The sequence below is a fragment of the Idiotropiscis lumnitzeri genome, chromosome 8, assembly GCF_059441095.1.
Source record: "Idiotropiscis lumnitzeri isolate Australia: NSW breed Sydney's pygmy pipehorse chromosome 8, RoL_Ilum_1.0, whole genome shotgun sequence".
Taxonomy (NCBI): domain Eukaryota; kingdom Metazoa; phylum Chordata; class Actinopteri; order Syngnathiformes; family Syngnathidae; genus Idiotropiscis; species Idiotropiscis lumnitzeri.
The window spans coordinates 11994293-12019507 of record NC_142398.1 but is presented as its reverse complement, the minus strand read 5'-3'; the positions used below and the strand labels follow the sequence as shown (position 1 = coordinate 12019507).

The following is a 25215-nucleotide window of genomic DNA, read 5'->3' as shown; positions in this document are numbered from 1 at the left end:
CCCCTTCTTTTTATACTTTAGATACTAGCACTGTATGGTAGCAGTGAATTCAACACATTTTACGATAAGCAGACATTTACTGTCAAACTAGAGAATTACACTTTGTGTGTTTAATAGTCAAACAACAGCCTAAAGAAAGCCCCTACTAATGTATGTAATTCTAATTAGCATCCATGTTGCAAGACTTTAACCTTGAAAGAAATTGATTGAACACCAATGGTTCAGCAACCTGTAGACTGACAAAAATACTCAGTCATATTCTTTATCCTCAGTGTAGCACAACTAGTGCCGCTCGAGTTGAGACATGAATCCAACTTGACTTCTAGACCTTGACATGTCTACCTATATATCTGTCTATCTGTACAAAAAAAAGCCAGTCTGCCTGCATGTCTATTTGCACTATGCACCAGAAATGCATGTCTGAATGTCTGCCCAACTATAGTGTTACCTGTGGATCTGCACGAGTTTACCTGTGTAACTGTTCAGCTGTGTACCTCTGTCTGCATGGGGTTCCTCGTCTAACTGTCCATCCGTGTCTTACTATCTGCATGTTTGTCTACAACCATACCTGTCTACATGTACATTTGTCTCTATCGTCTGCACATAGAGTATATGCTGTTATTTGAATCTCTTAAAGACACTACCTGTCTTTCTACTGTCTGACGATCAGTGCCTGTCTGTCTGCATGCCTACCGACCTGCGTTTACTTGACAGACTCCAATCTAACCCTATAAGTCATAGAGTATATGCTGTTATTTGAATCTCTTAAAGACACTACCTGTCTTTCTACTGTCTGACGATCAGTGCCTGTCTGTCTGCATGCCTACCGACCTGCGTTTACTTGACAGACTCCAATCTAACCCTATAAGTCAAGTGCCTGTCTACCAGTATGTCTCTCTGTATATAAGTGCCTGTCTACCCGCATGTGTATCTGTACTGTAGTACCCGCCTACCTACCAAGCTATAAAATATCACCTGTCCACCTGTATGTCTGTCTGCAAACAAGTACTCGTTTGTCTGTGCAACAGTGCATGTCGACTTGCACATCATCAACTGTACTAGTCTATCTTCAGTTATGTGCAATTCTGCATGTCTGCTCTGTACTCTTGTCTGTCTGCATTTGCGCCAAAGGGGGCAGTATCGAGCGCTGCTCCATGGGAAGCTCCATTTTTCAAGATGTCGTCGCTGGAACAGAGGTTGTCGCGGATCGAGGAGAAACTAAAGCAGGAAAACGAAGAGGCTCGGCGGAGCATGGACCTCAAGATCGACATGAGTCCGCACAGATCCCACGCGAGACCAAGTGAGTGTCCACCGGGGATGCCCGGGCTGTCCACAAAAGGGCCTGAAGAACTATGCGTGTTGGGGAGGAAACAGCTCGAAAGAGGCGGAGGGTGGGAGTGAAGGAGAGGGGCTGTTATGCTCCCCCGTTAGCCGTTGTGTGCTAACCAGCTAGCTACATAAACAAACACCGACGTACTTATTACGCGAGGTCGTTTCACGATAACGTGCTTATTTCGCCTTGGGTACGAGTCACGGCCGGTGTGTAAGTGGAGGTTTTAAAGTCCGAGCTGCTGTCATGAAGTAATTAGCTGTCAGTCACCTCCAGATTGTGTTGGGCTCCTGTGCTGTCAAACATGCTAAGCTAACGTGCCTTCAGACTTAGCGATAGTCTGCGGCAGGCCCGAGATACACTTTAACATGTTGTGTTTTTGCGTCGCTACGCGTACCCTTAGTGTATCTTTTCCACACAGCAGGTGTATCGTGCTGATTAAACCTGTCGAAAATTTTAATTTGACTGGGATTTTTTTTTACCCTTGACGAGACTCCGCTAACGACTTTAGCTCAACTAATAAACCACTGTCACGTTTCTGTAACAGCATAAAATGATAGCATAATATGAACATATCTGTCGTTGAGTTGTGTTATCCGTGTTGTGTAATTCTGGTTTCAAAATATTGGCGAGCACGCACTAGTTTAAGTTAGTAACTTAGTGAACAGCACCTTTACACATGATGTCTTGAATTGCTTTACCGCTACCAAACCGTGTTTTCCCATTTTTTTCCTCATCATACATCGTATTTGTGAATCTCTTCTTCATCCATATTGCCGGACTGCAATTGTAGCGCCGTTTTTTTATGGGATTCCTTATCCAAAGAATAAAATGTTCAGATTTATTTAGGACAGGCAAGCGAAAACGTTCTGTGACTTCCCATGTATCTGTTCGGAAATATTTTGACTCAGGAGACTGTCAAAATCAAGATGTAGGGCAGAAAAATTGTGATGCCAGGATATCGACTGCATATCAGAGCACATATCAAATCAGGGTACACACATGAGCATTCCCAATGTTGTCAGTGCATGAGACCCCAATTTACAGGATAAAAATGCAGTGCTTACTGCTCTTGTAGTGTGTGGTTTACTCAAGATGACCAACACAGCACACCACACATATAATTACTGTATGTCTCTACCCGCAGTCACACGCTTTTTTCCTCAAAACCAGTGGTCCCCAACCACTGGCTGCAGACCACACCATGCCACAGTGGACTGCAGAGATGAAAGAAAAAAACTTTCAGTACTTCTGGTTTATTTGTGATTTGAGGCCAAGGGGTAGGCATCTCTCTGTTACATCCATCTATGGGACGTCTTTGACCCTTGTGCCGTACGGTTCTGGCCGGGCACAATCTGCGAAATGGCTGGTGAATAAATTAACATCATTTTTGGTCTGTTAAGCCCCAGGACAAAAAAGATATGAATTACGATAGAACAATTGACTGGTTTACAATATTTTTTCCATTGTCATTTGTTTAATTTAACAAGAGATTAAAATCTCCAAAAATCAGCCAATCTTTTGGGAGGCCATGAGGGATATTTTGATGTCATTATCTTTGTCTTATGTTGTAATATGTTAACTTAAAAAAAGACCAATTTTGTCAATTTTAATACCGTAGAGTCTACGGCGTAGACTATGGCTTCACAATATATTGAAAAAAATATCGATATTGCGATATTGGCCCATGCAATATGCAAATTGTGCGGACATGCAATGTTTCTTATGGAATTGTATGCTTTTATCTGGAAAAAAATGTAGTAGTTGAACATTATCTAGGTTAATTGCAATTAATTAGTTAAGAACACTTTGAGCTTGATTATTTTTCTCCATGATAAAAAAGTTTCATTGAATGATAAAAAAAATGCATTTCTTTAGGTTCATATTAAATATCGCAATAATATTGATATTGCAATATTCAACCTAATATCGTACATTTAAATCAGCCACCTAATTAATCAGTCGGTTCCTCATTACTAGCATATCATCCCTCACAGCAGCAATGTTTAAAGCAACAGACGCAGACACTCTAACACAGAAGCAAACTAAAACAAAACACCTATGAAGAAACAAAGAATCTAGAGTATGCTCCTGTTATGCTACAAAACAATAGTCAACCGCACCAGAATAGTGTTTTTTTGCAGCCCATGTTATACACCATAAAAAAAGAAACTGCCATTTTAACATTTAACAGGTTCCGACATTAACCTCGAGCTAAGTAGACCTGTCATAACCAATACTGGCCCGCATATTTATGATAGCGTATGATAAGTTTAAATGATTGCACCTATATACCATACACATGGTACATGCATGATAATACTCAAAGTATTTGGGGTAAAAAGCATGTGTTGAATTCATCTGTGAAGTATGTGGTGACCGACACAGTGCTATACTGGCAGAGAGCCATCAGGCCGTTTTTACGCAACACTTTGCGCCATGAATTGAGTGAATTCACGATGAATATTACTGTCCTTACCGTTGTTTTCAAAGAAGCACCTTGTCACCTCTCCTGATCCGATAAGGTTTTCCTCAAAGGTTAATAAGCAAAGGTGGTATAGGAGGTTTTCATTTTTTAATACATTGAATCGTTTTAATATTTACAACTTTCTGCCTGACCATTTTTGACTTACATGAGAATGAAAGGTCACTCTTTACACGGCCCACAGCACACCACACCACGGGGTAATCAGTTTGGTTCGTCTGACAATCGAGCTTTTGCTGACTTTGATTTGAATGGGGGAGGGGGGCGCTCTGTTGGCCATATTGTCCTCCATTACGTGAAGGATTATTGTGCGTGCCAACATGGACTTCACTCCATTTGCCTTCAATTCCTGTTGCTTTAAAGGACAATACTACTACCTATTCTATCTTTCATGAAGTTGACACTTGTAGAGTGTACCATTATTTATTTGGGTGTACCGGTTCTGGTTACATGTGTTAAGTATTATCACAGCTGTATTGCACTGTTCTTTATTTGCTGTATGTGTCTTATATGAGAGTATATGAGTAGAATGAGAGAGAGAGAGAAGAGTGTGTGATTGTGGTAGTAGTTGCAGTGTAGTAATGTGCGTGTGTGTGTGTTGTATTTTCTTTCCTCCGTCTAGTCATCGTGATCCAGCTCAGTCCTGCTCCAGCTCCTTCCCAGCGTGCAGGTATCATTCAATCCATCGCTCTCTCTGCCACCGCACAACACCCTCCTACCCCTCTTTTACGCCCTTCTCAAGGCCACCTACACCATCTCCAACCACCTCATTGCCCTTTAATTCTCTTTCACATTGCCTCATCACGTCATATCAGCGTGGTCCGGCTTCCTCTCTTATGACCTATCGGTGCTAAATATTGTCAGTTTAATTCCTGTCTAAAAGGGCTCTATTGAGGTACCTCGACTTGCGAGGATTTTTTTTGTACTGAGTCGTGAGCTAACCTAAGAGCAATTTGCAGATAGGGAACAATTCTTCTTCTTCAAAAAAAAAAAAAGAGGCCAAGCGCATTGTTTCGAGCTGTCTCTGGAAAATCAAGGTTTCTGGAAAACTAAACATGAAAGAGCAAAAGAAAATAACAGGGATTGGCAAATAGCAATATCAAGAATTGATATCGGGCCGATACCAGCCTTATGTAAAGGTATCCGGCGATAACAGCCACTGATACTGAAGGTGAAAAATATCTGACTAAGACCTCCTCTTCAGTTGTTGGTGCTAGACATCAGTGGTTTGTCATATCGGTGAGTCATTATGTGCATCAGAAAGACCTAAAGCGCTTTGTTCACAATTATTAATAAATTTGTTAATATTTGCTTTATTAAAAATACTATTGGTATTCGGACTCTGCTTAGATGCATTGGATATTTCCTGCTTATCAATCTGATTTCTTTTTGATTCGCTTGTTTATTTATCATTGGATGAGAGAATGAAATAATTTAAATTGATTTTTTTTTTTTTTTTGATATCTTCTAACAGAAGATACATAATATACTGTAACGACTCGCAATCTGTCATGTATCTTTATGGGCAGGGGAAAAAAAGTATTCTATAAAGTACAATTTTATTTTTAAGTTTTTAACTTTCCCTAATTAAGAAACAGATTACCTTACAGAAAGGTTAATTGTGGGGTGGCTCAATAACATCCTTTCCATGAGTTTGAAGGGAAATGATTTAAGAAATTAGTGTTTTGAGGTACACGTGCTATCACAGAACAAATTGCAGTATACAGTGGAACTTTGATGATTGAACAATCTGTTCCGAAAAACCCGAAATGCTAGTTAACGTCTGATTGATTTGGATTTTAAAAAAAAGAAGTCCTCATAGGACATGATGTCATTGAATTAATTAATTACATTGTCAAACATTGTGAATCATTTATTGACTGCAAAGTATGGGGCGTAACAACAAACCTTTTGAATCAAATTTGAATCTGAAAATTGGTTTTGAGCTAAAAGATGCGGGTGAATCGAATCAAACCAAATTTTGAGATTTTAAATATATCAAGAAATTTACCAAATTGTTATTAGAGAGCTTTATTTTGGAAGGAAATGCCGCAAGTTCATTCATATAAATTACAGTAAAGTCATTGCATCACAACGTCTCGTACTGAGTTGTACCTTTTAAATCGAATCGAGATCCCACTAAATTGAACTGAATCAAATCTTTCCACTTCATAATCGAACTGTCCTTTAATCATATCACACCCATGTGTCAAGATGCACATGCAATCATCTTTTCTTGCAGATGCACACAACTACTGCAAAGACATTTTTGTAGAATGTGTCTATACTGTATATATAGCTTTTGCATCAAAAATGTTTTTACGGTCTTTTTACACATGACATGAGTAATAAAAAGTTAATTACGTTTGTTGATATTTAGCTTTTTTTTTTTTTTTTGGGTAGTGCTTTTCCTGATTCGGGACCCAGATGACTATGGGCAAGAGGTGGGGTTGACCCTGAACTGTATAAAGACCTATTGGTCTGATTTCAGTGGTTTCTATAAACCACGTTTGACTGTAAGACAGACATTATCAATCATTTTTAGTATCTTGGCTACTCATTTGCTCGATAAATTTACTTTATGACTGACGAATCATCTCCTTGGGAGGCTGAGGCCCGTCCTTGACCGCTGATTTATTTATTTCTTTTTAATTGGGCCCATTGACACCTCCCCCACAAATCACACCCTCCTCCTATCATTCCATCCATTCTCCTCTCCCTTGTCTGTGCGTCAGTGAGTGGCAAGACAGCGTTAGCGCGCACGTGTGTGTTTGTGTGTGTGTGTGTGCGTGTGCGTGTGCGTGTGTGTGCAATGTGGATGTCCGGCGATTAGCCTCAAGTTTTGCTGGAGGAGGATCGCACACTGCATGCGGCTTTTCTGCACGCCGTATTTTGTTTTAGTTTTTATGGGGGATGGGATAGCGTTTGTTTGTGTTTTGACACAGTCTCTAATCCAGCGTCCCTGGAGTGCGGTGAACACTCGTCTTCATCTCGTGTTTGTTTGCCTGTAACTGAAAAGTCCTAACTTCCAGCTGTGCTATGGCCCCATGTTACTCCTCACCTGCAGGACGCGGCGCCTGCAATCTCGTCTTGTTTTTTGCGTCTTCTTCTTCTGGCTCCACCTGCCTGTCTAGCCTATGCCCGCAAATCTGGAGCCGGCCAAACTGTGGAGATGCATTCTTACTAACCCTTCTCCCCCTCACTAAGCGGTTTTCCCTCAACAGGCTCCAGGATACGATCACCCACGGCTTCTTGGGTATAGAGGAGGCTAGCCCTAAAAAAACGATTGCTATTGCAGCAATACATTATCCCCCTGCTATTATAACGACAGAGTAATCCTGCAGTATCGAAACTGACGACTGTGACATGAACATGTCACCTTAGAAATTGTCTAACTGCGACAAAAACGCTTCCAGGGACCAGTTTGTGCCTCCAATCCAGTTACCGCTGTATGAGCTCACAGTACAAGCAAACTAAATGTTGTTGTAATTTTCATTGGTCAAGTACCGTAATTTCCGGATTACAAAGTGCATCTGATTAAAAGCTGCCACAGCAAAATTTAGTCAGAAAAATGGATAAAAAGTTCTACACGCTACTTCGCTTTTTTACCCGCAGGCCTCCAGTTTATATAATATGAGATATTTGCAAAGAGGTCACAGACGGATTTTTTTAATAACACTTTTATTTCCCTTAATTACTGGTAGATGCTTTTTGTCCCCAAAGAATGGCGCAGTAGCGTCCCAGGATCTTTCTCAGTCTCTTGTAGTCATGTGATCAAATTTGCCGACATACTTGTACAGTCTTTTTCATCACGTAGTAGTGCAACCTTTGGAAACCCGTTTGCTACGTGTGTGTTTGGATAGGCTTGCCTTCCCCCGGAGATAGCGCCTGTTGTCCATTGCCAGTAATGGTGGGAGTCGGTAGCCAAACAAAATTCTGAAAAAAACAGGTCACACTGCAGCAATGTGCATTTACGGCATTTCTTCCTTAAGCTCATTAAGCACAACCCAAGATGCTTATATTCACTCTCAATTGCCCTTTGCACAGTCGCACCAAATTCCACATTGCTTTCTAAGGCAGTCCGGCCACTCCCTCACGCATGTGCCTTCCAAGTGCAAATGGTTGATGAATATTCAGCATGAAGGCGGACTTGGACTGTTTCATCGGTCCACAGTGACGTGTTGGGTAATTTCATTGGTCAGGTGTGACCAGACTATGGCTAAATGACATTTATGTACAAAGGACATGCATGTACATTAGTAAGAAATGTAAAACATTTTGGGGTTCATAAAAGGCGTTTTCATATACACAATTACACATGAATACAAAATTATACTTGACGGCAAGTACTTTTTTTTTTTTTTTAAATTTGAGAAAGAACTGCCACCCTCACAAAACCTTTTTCGTGTCCTTGCGTTATTACAGTAGAGGCTTTTATTGTTTTTAACGGTATATCTCACAATATACTAAATAATATTGCCCAAAATGTAGCCACCACTGTCTGTTGGCATAAAAAGCAGGATTACAGCAGATTACATACCCAAATTTGCTATAAAAACACAATATGTCCTTTTTCATTTTTCTTCATGTAAAACATCTCAAACTGTTGGTGGTCACCATTAGATTTACACCCAATATAAATGGGAGTTTTAGGTGAAAATAAATTGTCAACTTTCCAAAAAACAATCCACAGAATAGTCGGACAGTGAACCTGGAACCCGCACTGGTGTGGGGTTTTCTTTACATTTTCTCACCAGTGCATCGTCGTTTGAAATCGCTCACAGTGAACGGAAGCTTCTCAGTGCTTTTTGACATGCATGCCTCTGGTATGAAATCCTCTTATTGATCGTTTCCCCCCTGCACCAGCGCTTCAACTACCCCTGGCCAACGACGCAGGAAGCCGCTCATCATCTTCAGAGAGCTCGCCTCAGCACCATCCCTGTCGCCCCAGACACATGCTCAACCTCCCCACCCCACAGTACGGCCTGCAGAAGAGTCTGGAAAAGTATGTGAACACACACTTCTGACTAGACCCTGACCCAAATGGGCAAATTCCGATATTTGGCAGAATAAAATTATGATAACCGATTAATTAATGCAATTATTAAATTAATGAAACAACTCTTTAGAGGTCCCCTAATTGTTGCAACAATAAATATTTGAATTACAGGGTGACATTTTGACTATTTAACATTACTTTGTCCTTTAGTATTAAGTAGTATTTAATATTAAATGGCTTTTTTTTGGAGGGGTTTGAATTTCATTATCATTATTTCATTATCTTTGTCTTGTCATGTGTGAGTAGAATAATAGAAAAAAAAGAATTATCAAAAAAGAAATAGGCAGATTTTTGCTGATTTTAAAATGACTAATTTTGTCAGCTTCATCGGTCAGGCCTTACTTATAACCTCGCATGATGCATTGACAAATTGTATGTTACATTAATGTGGAAAATGTCATTTTTGTGTGTGTGTCCACAGTGCAGAGATTGACCAGAAATTGCAAGAGATCATGAAACAAACGGGTTATCTTAAAATTGACGGACAGGTGAGTTGACTTTATAAGTGTGGTCTCTTTAAGTTTTGTTTTAATTTTAACAAAAGTGACACAACACTCAAGTTTTTTGAGATAACATTCCTCGTTTTGCAGAATTTAGGGGGTATGGAATTCTTTGTTTTGCTTTTGTATTGAGTTGCAAACACCAGTTTGAGTTCTAAGCGCTAAATGGATAAAGTAACTCCACACCCAGCAGCATATCGTGAACAAATAGAATTATACTTTTTTTTTTCTAAACCAAATCAAGGCAGAACCTATTTAACAGTTCAGTCCAATCCATTAATAATGTGCGTATTGTCAATCTCCAGAGGTATCCAGCCGAGGTGACGGATTTGATCAATGAGGGAGAGATCGGCAGCGGAACCTGCGGGCAAGTCTTCAAAGTGCGATTCAAGAAGACTGGTCACGTCATTGCAGTCAAAGTAAGACCTTCCTGTACTTCCTATGTGTCCGCTTTGTTCTATTCCAGACCTGGGCAAAGTACAGCCTTTCGGCATTTGATAGGCAATTTTGACCCGCGGACGTCTTAGAATTTTAGCCTGCCTGAACAGTTATGAGGATATTTCAACTTACTTAGGATGAAGTGGTCATTCCAATCAGACTCACCATTGACAGCGTTTTTAGAAGTCACTTTGCTAAAAAAAGAAAGAAAGAAAAAAAGCGAGCGACTTGTCACATTGCCAAGGAAAATGAATTGCCCATTTCTCTATCCGATGATATTGCTGTCATTGTCATTTTGAAAGCCGTCCAAATTTGTGTGTGTTCTTAGCAAATGCGGCGAACAGGAAACAAGGACGAGAACAAGAGGATCCTGATGGACCTGGACGTGGTGCTGAAAAGTCACGACTGCCCTTATATCATTCAGTGCTACGGTGCCATAGTTACCAATGTGGGTGTCTTTTAAAATCTTGGATGGAATCTCCATAGTAGAACACTATCATTTCTGTGACACGTTGTCAAGTTTGTTCCATAGGAAATAATTTAAAGTAAGTTACAGCAGCGTTTCCAGGATATAAATGCCACGCAATGAACTGCAACGTCACACGGCACAAGAAGTTACTTCTCTATTTACTGTTTTCCATTTTTTGGTATTTATGACCTAGAAGGGTTTTTTACCCCCCCCATACAAAAAAAAATAAGATGGCAATTAATGTCTATCCACTTTTCGTAATATTTTAGTTTTTTGGCGTCCCATGAGATTTATTTATTTTTTGTACCTTGCGTCAATTAAGGTAGGAAACTGGTATTGTGTATAAGCATATTAACATTACAACAGCTTTGTAAAATCGATTTGTATTCTAATTGATGTGCAGTAATGTTACGCTGTGGTTAGTACCACCTAAAAAAAGTACTCCTGAAGTACCACCATTATGATCAAAATTAAAATATAAAAAACAAAGCCAAAGTTTTATTCCTAAAAAGTATATTTCATATTTTAAGCCACTGTAATATTTGTTTAGATATTTTTTTTCTTCTTTGTGGAGTTTCAGTCTAGGTGGAAGCACTATGGTTGTATTTGGAGGTTCCACTCCAACAATAAAACATTGCTCATTATTGTCATTGGCGACATCTAACAATTTGACACGGGCTGCCTTTACAGACAGATGTATTTATTGCCATGGAGCTGATGGGAACGTGTGCCGAGAAGCTCAAGAAGAGAATCCAAGGCCCTATCCCAGAACAAATCTTAGGAAAGATGACTGTTGCAGTAAGTGACCCATTCAAGTAGATAGTCCCCCATACTTTAAAACAATACGCATTCAGAAGTCACACATACAACAGTGTAGACATGATGGCAATCCCAAATTGACAAAATTCTGCAACTTAAATGCATATTTTGTTTTTTCAGTGATTTTCTTAATAACGCCGGAACAGTTTCTGAGTACTCAAATAATTGGTTCTTAAAATATTTAATATTCGTGAAAATTTATTGCTGACTTAATTGTGTGGTTTAATCATCACTATGTGTTTCCACTGTAGATAGTGAAAGCCTTGCTGTATCTGAAAGAGAAACATGGTGTCATCCACCGTGACGTGAAACCCTCCAACATTCTCCTGGACGCGAAAGGTCAGATCAAGCTCTGCGACTTTGGCATCAGTGGACGCCTCGTTGACTCGAAGGCAAAGACTCGCAGCGCTGGCTGTGCTGCGTACATGGCAGTAAGTGGTGACACCAGTTGACTAAATCCAACTATCAGGTACTTAATTGACACAATGTTTTATGTTTGTATGTTGATATCCTTGCAGCCCGAAAGAATAGACCCTCCTGATCCCACCAAACCCGACTACGACATTCGAGCGGACGTATGGAGCCTTGGCATCTCTCTGGTCTCTGGATTCTATTTTCATCCTTACAGATCCTTTTGTAGCCAAAATTCAGTAGAATAATTAAATATGCATCCATACATTTTCTGTAGCACTTGTCCGCTCCAAACCAAGGTCATGGTTTGAGCTGAAGCCTATCAAACTGATTTTGGCCAGGGTACACCCTGGACTGCTCGCTAGCCAATCACACGGCATACAGACGACCAACCATTCAAAGTCTCATTAATGATATTTAACATCTGTGGGAATTCTTCAAACATGCACGTTTTTGGGATGTGAGAGAACATACAGACTCTGCACAGAATTGTAAGGCAAAAGTGCTAACCACTCCAAATATATTTGAAACATTTCTGAAATTAATTTTTGATTGAATGACTGAAAATTATTAGTAAGAAATTGTTTAAAAAAAAAAGTTGAGTTTACTGTATACATTTAAACTAGGATCACTCAAGAACAAACGATTTTTAGCTGCGTGCAAGTTGCAAAGTTGCAGCTTGGTGTTGGGAAATATTTTGTGTAATTAATTCTGTAATCCTGCCAACCATAAAGCAAACGGTGATCAGAAGAAGAATCTCATCTCACTCTTTGTTTTGTTTGGCTAAGGTAAAAGTGTACAAAATTATCACGTATCTGGATTTATTTATTAATTATTAATTACATTGATTAGTCTTGAGGATCAATTGAAATAAATTCCAAATTTGGAAACGTGCTTTATTTTTGGCCAGTAACTTTCTCATATATAGATTAACAACAAAGTACAGAAAGTAGACATGCACTTCCGAATTCTTGTGAAAACAGCTCGTGTACTATCATAAATTGAACTTGAGAAAAAAATGAAAGTCAAACCACTGCAGACTCAGTGACTGTCAATGCCATCCGGTGTGCACTAGGTGGAGCTGGCCACAGGACAATTTCCTTATAAGAACTGCAAGACAGACTTTGAGGTTCTGACCAAAGTGCTGCAGGAAGACCCCCCTCTGCTGCCTCTCAGCATGGGATTCTCCCTTGACTTCCAGTCCTTCGTCAAAGATTGGTGAGCTGCTCACAAACATGCAAATACACAGAAATGAATCGGCTATTCACAGGAATGTGTGTTGGTTTTATTTTTCTACAGCCTCACTAAGGATCACAGAAAAAGGCCAAAATACCACCAGTTACTGGTAAGACCTAAATGAGCTACGTTTTGGACTGAGCTCCTCGCGCTATTTTCTTATTAGATAAGAGATTACAATATTTTTTGTTGGTGTTTTATGAGAGACAGGTACATCAATTGCATTTCCTTACAAGTTCTTTGAGTAACAAGCGTAATGGAACAAAACAAACTCTTAATTTAAGTCACCGCTGCACTTAAACCAGCTTACGCAATCGTTGTTACCTTCCCTTGTTGTAGGAGCACAGCTTCATCCGACGTTACGAGGTGCTGGAGGTGGACGTGGCCGGTTGGTTCCAGACGGTGATGGATCGCACCGAGTCGCCTCGCAGCAGTCAGTGTTACAGCCATCAGCACCAGCTCCACTCCTCGCTCTTTAGCAGGTAGCCCGCAAAGAGCCACTCGCCCGCTGTTGGCTCAGCTGTCCTCTCAAATGTAGTCTAGCCTCAGCCTAAAGACGCTAAGCCTAGCCTTAGACTCTATCCACCCGAGAAGCCCTCAAAGAGCAAAATGACGACGACTATGGATTTTTGGGATGGCGGATTTGATGGAGAGAGGGACTCATGGATGGGATAACATGTTCAATCTGGACAGGCAGACATGGGAGGGAGGTGTGCGCTGTAGTTAGCTTCTATTTGTGCACAACTACCATTGTTTTCATCACACTTGTAAATGTGTTGTCACTTTTTAGCAGTCGCTTAGCAACGGGTGTCATCCAAGCCACTGTCACATGTATGGTATTCGTTTGGTGTGTCCACATAAGAACTCAGTCATGAGTGCTCAATAAATTTGCGCACGGGAACAAACTTCATTTCACTAGTTCGATTAAAAGTGAGATTTCTCTACTTTCACTACACACAGTGAACTATTTAATAATTTCATTTTATTTTTTTAATATTTTGATGAATATCTTACAGTAGACAAAAACCCGTATCTCATGAAATCTGAATATTGCATCAACAATCAGTGTTTCTTAATATTGGAATTCGGTTGGATTTGCTGCTACGTATTTAAGGACTCAATCTGAGTTTCACTTGTTTAATTGAACGACTGAAATGAATGAACTTTTCTTCAATATTCAAATTTATTGACGCGCTCCTACATACTAAACATCCCGTTAAGGCTTTTAGTCCATTTCTAACAGCAATTGATCAGCTTTCAAGTAAACAAACTCCAATCCCTGTATAAGCTACGCAATTGGAAGGGAAAACTTTGAAAAAAATTAGTGTTGTCTTCTAATCTACTAACTTTTTTTTTTTTTTTTCTCGATTGTTCGTCCTTAATGAATCGATCTGAGCTGAGAGGACATGGAAGGAAACTGGTGGGTTGGAAAGCAAAGTCATACTGACGACTACTTGGGCGACGGTTAATTTGCGGTGTTGCTTTTTTCCGTGAGAAGACGCAGACGTTCAGCTTGTACAAAGAAATACAAAAGGGGGTTGATAGGTGTCATCAACTGTGGAGCATCTGCTTCCTCCACTTGGTTGTCTACCTCGTCCTCTCTGTCTGCCTCTGCTGTTTAGTGTTTTCCACACCAAAGGTGATTGCGGTTGTGAGGTGGAGGCCAAGAGACTCGAGACGCCTTACGGTGCAATAACAGTCAACAATTTCCATTAATGTTCAAACAAAGCAAGGGCTCCTTGCATACTTTCTGAAGCCAAACTTAAAGTGGAGTTTTTAAACCGTGTGATCATGTCACAAATGCTCTTTTCGTGCAAAAGGCGATAGTCAAGACAGATTGCTACTTTAACTGACCGAAAAGTGCGTTTTCAGATGATTTTAGGGATCATTTCCGTCCTAAATGACTGCACTTCATTGAACAGGACACTACAAATGTACACACATCATTCATAAAGACATTATAAGATGTTCTCACCACAATTTAGTAGGAGATTGTACTAAAAGTTAAACATTTTCTTTAAAAAAAAAAATCTAATTACGTATTACACCTCTTTAAGATCCATGTAAAGTGAAAATAAGGATTCAAAATTTGACAACTCAGTGCAGGTGACAACCTGCCAAATTTAAATGATTTAAAACAAAAATCAACTAATATATAAAATGCGACTTAAAAATCGCCGCTTCTCCTCATGAGGGTCGTGGGCGTGCTGGAGCCTATCCCAGCCGTTTTCGGGCCTGAACTGGTAGCCAGCCAATTGCAGGGCAGACAAAGACGAACAACTATTTGCGCTCACACCTAGGGCCAATTCTGAGTGTTCCGTTAACCTACCATGCATGAATTTGGAATGCGGGAGAAAATGCACGCAGACAGGAAGGCCGGAGCCAGAATCGAACCCTGCAACTCTGCACTGTGAGGTGAACGTTCTGAGCAGTCGACCATCATGCTGCCGTCGTTGGTTTAAAACAATTGGAATTTAAATAACAACACCGAGCTGTTTTGTAACCTACAGTAAAGATGCTTTTTGGGGTGGTGGCCTCGCTAGCTAACTTACTGCACACTGTTGTGATAGAAATGGATAATAATAATCACTAACTTGCAATTGTGCCGAATAAATAATATAAGTTCTTATGTAGGCAGGGAGGGGTTACTAACGCCAAAATAGGGTTAGCAATGGTAGATGCAAAATATTGAAATACTGTGGTTTATTATTTATTATTCTTCGCTAATTTGGGGAAGACTGAAGGGACAACTAATAGACTAAACATACATTATAATTACATAATTAGTTTTTAATCCTTTAAAATATAGTACATGATAAGCTGCTTTGTGTCTTTTTTGCAAGTATGAAAACACTGATTCACAGCTGAGTTTTTTTTTTTAATCAAAACACGATTTTATTGTTGTATGTTGTGTTGAACGTGTTCATTTAATGTCTCGAAAATGCAATAACGATAGCTCGCCAAGTAAATCACTTAAATTACATTATTATTGAATTTAGATTTTACAATTAAATCCTTTCATTGACACACAAATGTCAAATTTGTGGTTATCAATATTTTGCCACTATGCTAATTATTAGAAATAAGTTAAAGTTGATTTAAGAAAGACACAAATGTTTTCAGGTGTCCCCAAAATTGTTTGATTCACCCATTTTAGTGCAAGACCTAAGTGTGATATCCTACTAAATTCTCACGAGAATAGACTTGTTGTTTAGCGTCATCGGTGTAAACTTGAATGCTGATTTTCTACAATTAAGGCTGTTAGGGATTGTTGACCTAGTATAGTGAAGACTTGACTGACTCGGCACCAAAGCAAATCACTGAGAGAGAGACAGAAGTAATGAGTGGTACTGAACAAGCCAGGAAACAGTTAAGTGTCAGAAAAAGAGTGAGAGATGAGATGATGTATAGGGGGCAGTAAAGATGAACGAAAAGGGGAAGAGAGGTGAAGTTGTTGAGAAAGTGGAAGTTAAGTTTTAGAAAAGAGAAAAGGAAGTGAAGTTTGTGCTAAAAGAGAGAGAACTGAGGAAAAAATATCCGCCATTGTACAAAGCTTTCATGGTCTTACGCCAACCTTGTTTTTTTTTTTTGGGTTGTTTTTATTGTTATTGGCCAGCTAGCTAGTTGATGATTTGTCTTGTTCCGTTCAAACTATTTATTTACTGCTGCTACTATTTTTTTTTTAATTATTTTGTATTTTAATTGTGTTAATTGCTTTAGACGCTGCCGTCACTTCTTTTCCCCCAAAGGACAAAGTACTTTTTGCCAAATAAATGAACTCAAATGCAAAGTCCGCACGTGTTTTTACCAAATACTGTCCAGAAGAGCACGTTTTGAGGAAGGCGAAAAGCAAGTGAGAGAAAAGTATTCATAACACAACGTAACCACACTTGTCACTTCACCTCACCCAACTAATGCAAGTCATTACACCATCGGCGCGTTATAGGGTGTCTGTCTGTCCAGATGCTTTAGGTCATGCCCATCCACTGTAAACTTGACAACTGCGCACCAAAGGTGTCCACACCCCAACAAATACATTGTCAATGTAACAACTCTTATTAATTGCATTCACACACTATTTACATGCATATATATGGCTATAGGGGGCGCTGTGGTGTAGCAGTACACCCCCTTTTGTGTGCTCTTTTAGACTGTACAGGGGGAGACTGGACTACATCACACGACAGTGGGCCGAGCAGTCCAAAGAAGCAGCATTACTGGATTTTTTGGACAGAAAAGTCCACGATTGTTTGGTTTCCTATTTCGGCTTCACTAGATGTCAGCGATCTTGATAGCACTAAAATGATAACTGGCTCAGTTTACTCGTGTGTGTGTGTGTCTAATCGTGACCAAACTAGAGTGACACTCAAATGAGTACAGATCAAGCTTCAAACATTTCTGCAATGTTGACATGTCAACATTTTCAGAGACCTATCCCAGGGGTCACACAATTGTTTTACAAACCCCACAAATTCTTCTGAAAACACAGATAGAAATTCATTATATGTTCTCTATGATGAGTGGAGGGCAATGTGAAAAGGAATTACCAGGAAAATTGGAAAACACCCCAAAATCAACTATGTGGCCTAACACCTGGGGGGGAGCTACTCCTATTTTGGGGGTTGAATTGCCTACAGATGCCACTGGATTGTTACAAAGCCCTACTTTTCCTTTCATGCAAACAGTTGAAACACACCTTTCTGTTATGTGCAGAGAAATGAGTGTCGCTCATGGGTGTGAATACTTTTGCAAGCCACTGTTTTTCTAGGCTTAAATTCAGGCAGAGGTTCCAAACACTTTTCTGTTAAGTATTTACACACATTTTATTGTTCTTTAGTACAAATGGTGTTGGTCAGCTCGGCCCTTTGTCTATTTTTTCTTTGCGGAATAATGACTTGACTTTAAAGCCACGGTTTACGTCCATAGGGCTGACGTGTACGAAAAGTAAATTCCGGTGCTTCTTGGTATCCAGTCATGACTGACTGGATGCGTGTCCTCCCCCTCAACGCCGTGGTGAACCCAGTCTCCCACTGTCTAACCTTGTTTTGTTTCTAAGCTGATGTTCACAGACACATGCTCTATGTGCTACTTGGATTGTAGAACAGGAGTGGGCCCAGTACGGACCCATGTAATCTAGAATGGCTCTCGGAGAACTTTGTAATATCTAGGAAAAAGCTCCCTCTGATTTCCTGATGTAGACACCAAATATTTAAAGTGATCCCACCCTGGCTTGATGTGCATATTAGCTCGCCGGCTGTGTATATAAACAGTGAAGCTAGCTGCTAGCGCCTACCTGAGCTGTGCCTTGGCGTCCAGCAGCTGTCTCTATGTATTTATGTGTTTTAAATCCCATCTGTAAGTAAACCAAATATCATCGTCACTATGCAGTCAATGCAAAACAATGTCGGCTTGCTCCGAGCGGTACATTATAAAGAGACTGCCACCCTCCGAGTGCGACTCACAGAAAGTTTTCAATGACTTGACTAAATATTTAAGGATTGTATCAGGGTGGGAGGGATTTTGTTTGCTTGTTTTTTCATAGTTTTTCTGGGCGTGTTAGATCAATGCTGTAACGCAGGGATGAGGAACCTACAGTCCGTGGGACATGAGCGGGAAGTAAAGATTCCATCCCCTGCTGAATTCCCAAGTTTGCTCACAAAGAAATCACATATAGTCGGATGAATACTATACAAATAAGCAACACATTTTCAAAGTTTTAATGTCATCTAAACAAGAACAAACGGGTGCTGCATATTGGTATGTGGCAAGTAATAAATATGCATTAGTGCCTTGAGATACAAGTTTAATTCATTTCGTCACCGTCGTAACTCAAAACACTCGCACCGCACATCATCCTTCCCCATTGAAATGAATAGAACTGCCGTTAATCCGTTCCAGCCTGCCCAGCAAAAATATTCTTGTGAGCTAACTTAAGATTCAGGAGGGGATCACGTAAATATTATTTGGCCTTTCATGCAATTGTACAAAAAACAAACAAAACTCTTCACCCTCGTGATATGTAAAAATAAACATTTGTTTACTCATCGCATCAGTGTAAAACGGTTCCTCCCCCTGCCGTCTATCAAGTGCACCACATTGTCGCGGCTGTGACTGCCGTCGTTTTTTTTCTTCCATATTGTTTAGTGGCAGGGGATGCACATGACTCGTTTCTTTTTTTTTGCCAGGATTGTTGAATTATTTTTTTATAAGCGTTCACACTTAATTCTCTCTCTCGCTCACACACACGGACACACACAGTTTATTAGAAAGCTGTCTCCTTTATTTTTTTTATTTTCACATAGCTGTATGCGTGTCTACCAAAAGTCTGGATTGATGATTATAATTTTATTTGCGTGTTTTTTTTTAATTATAATTATTTGACAGTTCATGTGATTTATGATTTTAAGAGTATTTTATTATGAGTTGCAATTATGGATACTATTCAGGGCAAAGATGACACCAAATTGAACAAATGGATAATAAACACACTGTGGAACCTCCGAAGTTGAAAAAGAGTGTGTTTTATAAGCAATTATTCACAATTGGAACTCATTGCAACATAGGAAAGGGTGTGGCTGCTCAGTACAGTATGAGCCATAATTCTGAACTATGAATGACATACACAAGTTAAGTTTGATAGTGTGAGTATTTTTGCTTTATTTTAGTTTAATCATACAATGCTTAACTTGTTTAAATACTTCTATGGACATAAAGGATGTTAAAATGTTACTTAAAGCATTACCTGTACAGTTAATATGTGGATATTTCACTTGACATTATTTCCTATGAGAGGAAAATCATTTTGAATTTGGAACGGGCTTGAAAGTCAGCCAGCATCACTGAACTAATTCAGCTTTTGAGGTTCCACTGCAGGTAATGGCGGGGTGGATGTGTAGCTCTGGCTGCAATTAATGTCCACCTGATTGTAGCCGCCACTTAAACTCGGACTTTAATAGTATTGTTATGATGTATTGTTGAGGATTGATCAGAATTCTTGATGACTTTCACTCATCGCCCCAATATGGGTTACAATTTGTGTGCTGTTGCTTTGTTTTCTCCCTTCCTACACAAGCACACCTTTGCCCTGTTTTGATTCGTAATGTTATTTTTTTTTTTTATTTTGTTTTAGGATTATTTTTGTCTTCGTGGTATGTTTGATGCTGTAGTAAGTGAACTGATTGGTCAAATGCAAGAGCTTTTCTTTTGTTTTCCAAAAGCTGTCATATTGATGTTGCACTTTTATTTTGATTATTATTATTTTTTTTTTTTGGTTTGTGTCTTGCGTTGCAGACTTCCCCCCCACCCCCTTATTTTTTTAAGTGTCACAACAGGTTTATTTTTGTTATTTATCTGTGACGCAGTGAGAACATTCAATGATGTATTTTCTTCACTGATTATATGTATTTATTATTGATGCGTGTCTTTTGGTTTTTATTATGCTTTGTTTTGTTTTGTTTTTTTTTAACTTGAGAAGCGAACAGTCAAAAGTGTATCTTTATTATAATAATAATAATAATAATACAGTATACTGTACTTTAATGTACCGAAATACAAACACCCAGCCAAGATGTTTAGCTTTACTGGCTTAAACTCCTCCATTTTATTTTATTTTATTTACTCTGTACCCCAACAACAAACAAAAGTTAACTCAATTTGGAATTTTGTCAAATTCTTTTATTTTATTTTAATCACCTATTACCTGCTTATAGTCTTTTGAAATTCTAATTTATTTTGTTTGTTTGGCTGTAGCTTGACTTTAGTAAATTTAACTTTAAGGCAAGAGAGAACCAACATACTGTTAATTGTTTTCACGAAATGTATGTATCAAGTCTCACAGCTTTACTGCCCCCTTTATTTTATTTTTTTTATTTTGTTGCTGTTTTCGCCTCCACTCAACCCTTGGTCTCATTTCAAAAAAGAAGAAATGCCATTATATTGTGAATACCTCAGGATTCTTTTGATGAGAAACAAACAACAATAAAACACCAAAAAAAAAATCAAACAAATAAAAACATAAAAACCTAATGTGTTATAGTCTTTTATTTATTTTATTCAATTTTGGGCAATTGTGAATTTTCTTTTATTTAAAAATGGTGTTATTCCAGTACTAGTTAACTTCAAACGTGCAGGCATGCAATACTTGGCACACACATTTTGTATCTTTTTGGGCATGTTTTTTTGCAATAAAGCCCCCCCCCCTTTTTTTTTCTCTCCAATATTTCTGTTTGTAATGTTAATGTACTGACAATACATTGGGTTTGCCCACAGTACAGTACATCTGTACCTATTGCTTACACAATAATAAAATAATAAAAAAAAAATACATTATAGTAAGTAATAAAACCATCCATCCATCCATTACCGGAACCGCTTTTCCTCAAAAATATAAAACAATATAATGCAAAACACTTTGTTTGTCGCCTAAATGTCTTAACAGATGACTCGGTCTACTGTATTGTACAGGGGAGGAACATTGTAATGTCTAGTTTGGCCACAAGAGGGGACACGATCCAATTATTATGCAGGCTGCTTACCTTCAAGGTGCTGGAGCCTATCCCAGCTGTCTTCGGGCAGTAGGCTTGGTACACCCTGAATTGGTTGCCAGCCAATCGCAGGGCACACAAAGATGAACAACCATCCAAACTCACAATCATACTTAAGGGTAATTTAGAGTGTTCAATCAACCTGCGATGGATGTTTTTGGAATGTGGGAGGAAACGGGAGTACCTGAAGAAAAACCATGCAAGAACATTTCATTAGAATAAGGATGATAATTTCAGTTGCACATAGAGGTGGTTCTGGAACGTAATTCTTAAACCAGAAACAGAATCATCTTTATTTGCTACTCATGTTAAATACACAAATTTGTCAATGGGGGATTTGGATCTAGTGCTTAGCACTCACTGTTCTGGAGTCGAATCTTGCCGTTGATTGTGTGTGGAACTCTTAATACATGCTTCTGATTTTTTGCAATAATTCAAGACATTAAATTGTCCGTGAGTGTGATTGTGTGTTTATATATGCGTGTACCCCACTTCACCTCAAAGTCATCGGTCCTTCTATTCATGCAACAAACTTTCCTTCTTTATTGTAACTTTCCAGTTACCCGTGGGACATGACTGCACATGCGCCTCACTCATGGAAGCTTACATAACACCGATTATATTATTATTTTTTTTGTTGTTGGTTTTTGTTAAGGTGTGCTGCATAGCATTGCATCGTATGCTTTAATGTGCAATACAACCCCCAGATTGTCTGCATACTTCTGTCTTATAACACTGCACCCACGTGTCATTGTGCTGCAACGCAGGAAGTCGTGTGCAAGGTGGCGCAACACGAAAACTGTTGCCCTGCGGCTGTGTGAAATGAACCAACAGGATGGCGGCTGACAGACTGTCTGATGCTTTGGCATGCAAATTACAGTCGTGTCTAACCCCAATTGACTCATATTTAAACAAAACTCATCCTTCAAACAGTGTCATCAATCATGGTTATTTAACTTATGACATGGCACATACCTGGGTCAAAAATTTCTAATGTGGATTAAGAGAAAATAAAGTCGCTGGTCACTTTTTTTTTTCAAACAATTGCCAGAAGGGTCGGAAATATGGATAAATTGGCAACATTGAGTGTGCTTTTGTAAACTAGCACCACTTAAACTTCTGCTCCCGTGTTAGCAGCCATGTTGTTAGTGTAAGCCAGGGGTGTCAAACTCCAGTCCTCGAGGGCCGGTGTCCTTCAAGTTTTCCATCTCCCCCGGCTGCAATACACCTGATTCAAATGAGCAGGATACTTATCAGGCTTCTTCAGAGCTTGCTGATGAGCTGATCATTTGAATCAGGTGGGTTGCAGCCGGGAGAGATTGAAAGCATGCAGGAAAGCGGCCCTCCAGGACTGGATCTTGACACCCCTGCTAAGGTATGCGTATCAGCGAGCATGCGCTTTGAAATAGCGGTGAGCGGATCCATCCAAATATCAATCATTTTGATGCCAAATCACTATCAAAATCGGATATTAGCAAGGTGATATTAATTCTCTTATTTATCTAATTAATATATTTATCTGAATTATTGTTGAATTGCACTGGAGAGGGGAGCTCTCTAATCTCGTTGCACACTTGAGTACAATGACAATAAAGGGGATTCTGATTCTGATTCTGCTACAGTAGTTTCAGTTTCGCTCTTATTCGCACCACTGCAGTTTTGTGTCAAGCAGGCGACAGCCATGTTGCCGGACTTGCCGCTTCTCAGTTAAACAGTGTTTAAATTGTTTTTAGACTTAACGCCATGTTAAAATGTTTCCTAAAATGTTGCCGGCACAACTGTTACTGTATGCACACACACAGTTAAGTGCAAAAAATGTGTTTGGCGTCTTCCTGTCGCGTTGCAACATGCCACTGACTCCGCCTATGCACTCCACTTCCACCTTTTTTGGTTGGTGCGCAGTTAATGACAGGCATTGAAAAGATTTTACACCTGAACAGCAGCAAAAAACAATAGACCCCGCCTTGTGTTACCTCCTCCTCTTCTCTTCCGTGTTTTAAAGCAGGTCTGACTATATATGGTTAGGGAATTAAGACCAAAGCTCATTGGTAGGGTACAGGTAGAAGCTTCCCCTGGTTTGACAGAGTAGGTCCTGCATACGGAGTGACATCAAAGGCCCTTACATTTTATTTTCACCTTGTTTAATAAACACATCTATCATGACTAAAAAAACAAAAACATTAAATGTATGTTATTAAATAATTGCTTAATTCATTTATTTTTAGTCATGAAATTAAATGGTAAAATAAGACATTTTACATATATTCAACAATATATTATATTATATATTATATAATAAAAGAAACAAACCACTGTACATCCATCCACACATCCATCCATTAACCAATCTGCTTCTCCTCACAAGGGTCGCGGGGGTACTGGAGCCTATCCCAGATGTCTAACGGGCAGGAGGAGGGGTACACCCTGAACTTGTTGCACACAAAGACAAACAACCAATCACACTCACAATCACTCTGAGGGGTAATTTAGAGTGTCGAATCAACCTTACCATTCATTTTTTTGGAATGTGGGAGGAAACCGTAAAAAAAAAAAAAAAAAAGTACAGAGGGAAAACCTACACAGGCAGGAGAGAATAAGCAAACTCCACACGGGAAAGCAGGAGCCGAACTCAATCTCTGCATCCACTCTACATGAATGCGTTTTTTTTCCCTGAAAGATAGATTTTATTGCATAATTGGATTTTTGATTCATGATCATGAATTCTAAAGTGATAATGATAATTATTTACATATTTTACACAACACATTTAACCCCATCTGTCAGTAAATGTGGTTTAATTTCAATGCATTTTTCTATGTTAGTCACTTAAATGTGTGTTCCCCTCTAACCTACTTGTGAAAATAGTTGGACCTACCCTGCTCTAGTTGCAGGTACGGACGAGTCTCTGCATTCCGAGACAAAAACACCCCCTTGCTTTCCTGGATCAGGGACAGGAAAGCTACGGCCCATGGGCCATCTGTGGCCTGCAGTGCAATTTGGAAAAACCTACAAAAAAGCCAGAAAACATTCATTCATAAATTTGGTTTTAGACAAGCATTCACGCTCCCATGCATACGTGAGGCCAAATTAGCGTCTTTACGAAACCTGCTTGTTTTTGGAATGTGGGGGTAAGCGCAGCACTAGAGAAAACCCATACAAACAACGAAGAACAAGCAAAACCAAGATTCAAACCAAGAACCTTGGAGCTGTAAGATAGATGTGCTAACCACTAAAATGCCCGTGCGAAAACGCACAAAAACTTATACTGTATAAATGTGTTGGACCCTTATTCTTTTTAATGCATTGAATATGCCACCCACCTTGAAAATTAAACATGTTATGTTTATTAATCATTCGAATGTCTAGGTTGATGATATGCCATCTATACAATTACTTACATTAGAAACATGTTGGATAAAAATGTACAGTTCCTTTGTTGATTCTAATCATATGTGCGATGTGGTTAAAAATGTTTTTGTGCGCGTTAAAAGTGTCTTTTTACGAGCAGCTTTTGAATGCAACTCCCTAAAGCGGAGGTGTTGGCACTGAAAAAGGAACTCGCCGGCGATTACAAAAAAACAAAACAAAACATTTTGCAGCTGATACACCATGGATATATTGTGAGACGCATCTTATAAATTATATACTAATAGTTTCACATCGATAAAACATTTCTATATGTTTATAAGCAGATGCTCTATCGGATTTTACGAGTTGCTTTAACGCAACACAAGTAAATGGAGAGAGTATTAAGCGGGTCGAGGCGTTCATATAACCTGCGAAAAAGCTAAACATATTAGCTAAGCAATCTCTGATATCTTTTGAGCCACATATTAAAGCACATAGGCAACCATTTTGCATAATTTGTCAATGTCTGTTAAAGACAAAAAAGAGAACTGTGTGTTATTGAGTGGTTGCAACAGAA

The 25215-nt window shown here is 39.2% G+C and overlaps 1 protein-coding gene across 2 annotated transcripts; it reads left to right on the top strand.

Moving 5' to 3' along the window:
* Positions 1 to 1131: 1131 nt before the first annotated feature.
* Positions 1132 to 20772, top strand: map2k7 (mitogen-activated protein kinase kinase 7). Of its 2 annotated transcripts, XM_088301695.1 has the most exons (12): positions 1132 to 1300; positions 4438 to 4485; positions 8682 to 8820; positions 9296 to 9362; positions 9680 to 9793; positions 10141 to 10260; positions 10972 to 11079; positions 11352 to 11531; positions 11619 to 11699; positions 12587 to 12729; positions 12811 to 12856; positions 13087 to 20772. In XM_088301695.1, exons 1-12 carry the CDS (start codon positions 1177 to 1179, stop codon positions 13231 to 13233), a joined length of 1317 nt encoding a protein of 438 aa, XP_088157821.1. In that variant the 5' UTR covers positions 1132 to 1176; the 3' UTR covers positions 13234 to 20772. The 2 variants fall into 2 exon arrangements, with proteins under 2 accessions (XP_088157821.1, XP_088157820.1); XM_088301694.1 differs by lacking the exon at positions 4438 to 4485 and having other exon boundaries at positions 1144 to 1300.
* Positions 20773 to 25215: the final 4443 nt, after the last annotated feature.